Source organism: Macadamia integrifolia, chromosome 6 (assembly GCF_013358625.1).
Source record: "Macadamia integrifolia cultivar HAES 741 chromosome 6, SCU_Mint_v3, whole genome shotgun sequence".
Classification (NCBI taxonomy): Eukaryota; Viridiplantae; Streptophyta; class Magnoliopsida; order Proteales; family Proteaceae; genus Macadamia; species Macadamia integrifolia.
The window spans coordinates 657,161-662,342 of NC_056562.1; the positions used below are offsets into that span (position 1 = coordinate 657,161).

Sequence of the window (5,182 nt, forward strand, 5' to 3'; positions counted from 1 at the left end):
ATAATGTTTCAGCCTCTTGCCTACCCTACCTCCACTACCAAGTAACACCCAATGTTTGGAACGTGGATCATCCTACCAGTTAGGGTCTTGCCTACCTCAACTACCAGGTAACACCCACTGTTTGGAACGTGGATCATCCTACCAGTAAGGAGTCTAGGAACAATATTTCAAAACCTGAACCGATAGGCGTCTAGGAACAATATTTCAAAACCTGAACCAATAGAAGGTTGTTACCTTACGACCCACTATTACAGGACTTCCTGGTAATCTTTACCCTTGTAACTTACCGATCGGGGATTGATCTCAACAGATACCGATCCAATCTGGGAGAGCATGACCGATCCGATCCAAATTTTAAGACTTCGACCCCAATCAATCACCATTCATAGAAGGTGTGAACCGTCGTCACTTCAAAACTGCTGGAAGGAGTCCTACCCAAGTTTTACCATTTAAAACCGAGACTGGACTGACTGGTTTGTTAAGGGACTGATTGGTTTGTTAAAGGGCATCTTTCTTTACTGAAAATGTTTAAGGTGTGGGCATGGAGACGAATTGAAACAAACAACTCATGGTTGGCTGCTATGCAATTACTAGAAAACATTCCAAGAAAGAGAAAGGAAATAAGGTTCATGACTCAAGGTTAATTTACTACAAGTTCCTTTGAAAGGATTTATGATCGGTAGCTGAGTTTCTTTGATTTTTTCTTGTTCCCTCTACAATTAATGGGCAGTGACAAGTTGTTAAGTTGTCCATTCATGACAATTGAAGGTAACTCAACTAACTGATTCATTTATCTGTTAGCATACCAAAAATGGATTTCCTTCAAACATTAAACGATCGGGTTGGAAACAGTTTAAAAAAGAAAATTGAAGTTTTTGGAAATCAGGTGTCTGACTATATGAGCATTCCACCTTAAGAATCCAAGAGGCTCGAACTCGAGATCTTCCACTGAGCATGGATTTTTTTTGCACACTATAGCTCACCAATTACATTAGGCAATTGTTTTTTGAATTCGTTATACAATCATGTTAGGGAATAATTACAAAAGTTTCTATTAATTTTAGTTAAGGTTTTCTTTCCCATCATTATGCATGCCTAGTGAAGTACATGGGTTAGACCTTATGATAGAAGACCATGTAATCATCTCATTGGTACAATTTTAGCTTAAAATGATTAGAGGAAGTAGCTAAAATTATAAAAGATGTCATTTTGTATTTTATTTTCATCTCCATTTGATGGTATTTCGATAATTTTACTAAAACTTTGAATCGTAGTTTGAACAACTTTCCATGCTTAGTTTGGACTAAAATTTGGCCATTGGAATGTATGTGGGATCCTCTATCATATGGACTATCCCATTAACTGTCAAGTGGCAATAGTGAAGTGTTATACATCACTGGGTATAGAGACGCATAGAAGAGCACACATATTTGTTTGATTTCACTTTCATCCCCTTTATTTCCCTTGCAACCAACCGAGTCGGTATGATACTTGGAGGCACCTCTAGGATTTTAACTTTTGCAATAATAGGATGCCTTACATCAAGTTCATTCTTGTTTAGGAATTTGCTTGAAGATTTCAACATTTGCAATAATAGATGCCCTACATTAAGTTCATTATTTTTTTACCTAGTCCCTTGTAATATATGTACTGCTCCTTTTTTCTTTTCCGGAAAAAGAAGAGATGCCACAATTGCTCCATATTGGTTTCTATTAAGCACTGGAAGTAGCAAATATTGATAGAAATGAAAGGCAAAAGAGACCAACTGATCTCTCTAGTCTTAAGCCTCACAGTAGCGTGCATGTAAGGTTATACACGCAAGGCATGAAAGATCAACTACTCAATTCAGCCGAGGGGAAGACATGTAACTAACAGTCATGCATGAAGTACTGAAGGATGTTTCTGGAGCTAACATTAGCTGAAGGAAGAAACTTAACTACTAGTCATCAAGTACTGGAGAATTAATGCTCTATATATACTTGCCCTCCAAACTCAAACCAAGAACAAAGCTTTCACTTTATAAGTGCGTCTTACACCATTCAAGGCTTTGTGCTACAACTCCCTTCTAGAAGGCAATTTTTGGGCAACATGGTTCTGCCTGCTCAGGTTGAGCTTGTTCTCTTGCAGTTTATTATGGTTCTGGTAGTGTTAGTGGTTAATGGAGGCCCCTTGGAGATTGGGTTTTACAATGAATCATGTCCCTCAGCCGAAGAAACTGTTAAGTGGGTAGTTGCCAGGGCTTATGAAAGTAAACCAGGCATAGCTCCTGGACTCATCCGCTTGCATTTCCATGACTGCTTTGTAAGGGTATGTTATTTTTAATTTCAAAGTATTCCTTCTCCATAGAAACATAAGCATCCCTAACTATTGTTTCTGTTATAATTATAGTGAGGTCTACTTCCATCATTTTTGTTGGATTAGGAAGCACTTCATTCCAGGGTAAGTCAACTTGTGATATGGTGGGGAGGTTAGCCTTTAGTGCCTCTTTTTATCATATTTGGTGGGAGAGAAATAAAAAAGAGTGGACCCACTCTTCTCGTACTACTCTGTGAGTTTGAGGTCCGCATATAATCTCCCCATTTTTCCCTCCTGCCCTATCACCTTGAGAGCCAGGCATATTGCAGCTTCTTGAGATCTCCCCATCTAGTTTATGCCACCCATCTGGAGCTCAAGCTGACATCAGTCCTTTGTTCTCTCTTTGTATTTTGGCTCTTTGAGCCTCTTCTTTGGGTGTTTTGTTTTGTTTTTGTTGCCCTTGTTCTACGGGCTTGTTCTTAAATGAGATCTTTTGTCGCCCTTTAATTGTGGGTTTGCTTTACTATTTTTACAATAACAACAACATTTTTCAAAACCTTATCTCAACTTAATAGGGTCGACTATGTGGAGATTCCAAGCAAGGACAGTGCATAGATCCATGCACAAATATTGACAGATTATGGCTAATTATAATAAGTATCGACTATCAACCTGACACACCACTATAGATCGGCAACTTGATTTTCTATTTTTAGAATATTTTATTTATTCACAAAAAAAAAAAATATTTTATTTCATTCAGATTTTCTCAAAAAATTGTATCCTCATCTGCATGTATTTCCATGGCTTAAAGGTTTATATGCATTTTATATTTGCAGATACCAATGTCTCTCCTTGGTACATATTATAACTCTTGCTCAAATCAGTCTCTTTAAGTATATATTGGTGTACATTTTTTACAAGCACGAAAGTAAACCCTCACTAAAATTTGATAATTGTTTACCTTGAAGGGTTGTGATGGGTCTGTACTATTGGACTCAACCCCAGGCAATCCATCAGAGAAAGAAGCAGATCCTAACAAAAGCCTCCAAGGTTTCGAAGTAATTGATAAAGCTAAGGAAATGATCGAAGCTCAATGTCCACATATTGTCTCTTGTGCTGACATCCTCGCCTTTGCTGCTCGAGACAGTGCAACTCTGACCGGGAAAATAGATTACCAAGTCCCGGCAGGGCGGTTGGATGGCAGAGTCTCTATAGCGAGTGAGGTATGTTATTGGTGAAGCCTGATCTTAGTCTAACTTTGTATCTTCTTTTTCTACAACATTGCTTCTATGATCTTAGGAGCACTGGCATCCATGGCCTAAGCGAAAGTGAAAAGACCTGTAGCTCATAGTTCTATTGAACATGTAAGTTATATTCGTATTGATTTCTCATGCGGAACCCTAGAAGGAATTCAATCACTACTAATTGGTATCTTTATTTATGCATCAATGATGATTGAGGCATTCACCATAGTTCCAGCCTTATGGCAAACCCTTGTCAAATATATAATGGATTTGTGTTCTGTGTGTGATCTCTTTTTCGTTTTTCTTCTGCTAACAGGTATTACCTAATATACCATCTCCACTCTTCAATGCCACTCAACTTGTCGCCAATTTCGCTGTCAAGAACTTAACTGCTGAAGACATGGTCACACTTTCCGGCGCCCATTCGATCGGCATCGCACACTGCGACACAATCATTAATAGGTTATATAACTTCAGTGAAACCAGTGATGTGGATCCAAGTCTCGACCCAATTTATGCTAAGTTTCTTAAGATCAAATGCCCTCCAAATGTTACACATATGGACCCTACCATTGTTCAATTGGATGCTTTGACACCAGAGACCTTGGACAACGAGTACTATGTGGGGCTGAAGCTTAACTTGGGTCTATTAACATCTGATCAAGCTCTGCTTACTAATGAAACCCTTGAAGCTATGGTGAACATGAATGCTTACCATCCTGAGGTGTGGGACTGGACATTTGCTCAAGCTATGGTGAAGATGGGAGAGATAATTGAGGTTGAGACTGGAACTGAAGGAGAGATCAGGTTTAACTGTAGGGTCATTAATAGTGGTAGCTTTGCCTTCACTGATCAGTGATCAAGTCTTAACATCTCCTTCTGAAATGGCTAGTAGCCGATTTGATTGCTGAGATAATGACTTTTTTTATCTTTTTTTTTGGGGGGGTAAGAGATGAAGACTAGTTTCATATATAAATGAAGTCCCAAACTGTTAAAGTATTAAATAAACTACTTAATTAAGACTCTCTTTGATTTGATTTCTATTTGTATTTATTTTACTTATTTCTATTGTTACAAGTGTTTGGTATAATTTATAGCACTTATTTTTATTTATAATAAATTAGAATAAATCATAAATCACAATTAATCTTAAGCTATCTATGATTTGTGGCAACAAATCATTTATGTTGATTTTTGCACTACCTTAAATGAGCAAGTTTGTTAAACTACTCAAAATCAAAGGTAAATAGGTAACTTCAGTATATTTTATACATTTCTAATAAAAAATCTCAAATCCTATCATCTCTCTCACTCAAAGCGCAAAGCTGAAGGTGAAACCTGAAACCTATTTTCTCATTATATAATCTATTTTATAAATAATAACCAAATGAATATTGTTTGTAGTCCATAATTTATTGTTACAAATAATTTTTAAATATAGTTAATAAATACAAATAGAAATCATACCAAAGAGACCCTTAGGACCTAGGATTATTATTATTATTATTATTATTATTATTTGGATAAAAAGGGACCTGGGATTTAATTCCATCTGTGCACCCAGACACGTGTATTACTTGTCTTTTCCCTTTCCTATGCTAGGACATATCAATGTATATCATGAAAACTGGAAAATTAAA

At 36.9% G+C, this 5,182-nt stretch overlaps 1 protein-coding gene across 1 annotated transcript; it reads left to right on the plus strand.

Moving 5' to 3' along the window:
* Positions 1-1,989: 1,989 nt before the first annotated feature.
* LOC122081188 (peroxidase 5-like) lies at positions 1,990-4,579 on the plus strand. Its single transcript, XM_042648201.1, has 3 exons — positions 1,990-2,307; positions 3,267-3,521; positions 3,859-4,579. The coding sequence occupies exons 1-3, from the start codon at positions 2,089-2,091 to the stop codon at positions 4,399-4,401; spliced, it is 1,017 nt and encodes a 338-aa protein (XP_042504135.1). The 5' UTR covers positions 1,990-2,088; the 3' UTR covers positions 4,402-4,579.
* The last annotated feature ends 603 nt before the right edge of the window (positions 4,580-5,182 follow it).

Excerpts from the sequence above, each read along its gene's own strand:
- LOC122081188 (XM_042648201.1), top strand. The coding sequence starts at position 2,089 with ATGGTTCTGCCTGCTCAGGTTGAGCTTGTTCTCTTGCAGTTTATTATG. Across the intron at positions 2,308-3,266 it reads TCCATGACTGCTTTGTAAGG|GGTTGTGATGGGTCTGTACT; the intron begins GTATGTTATTTT and ends TTTACCTTGAAG. Across the intron at positions 3,522-3,858 it reads GAGTCTCTATAGCGAGTGAG|GTATTACCTAATATACCATC; the intron begins GTATGTTATTGG and ends TTCTGCTAACAG.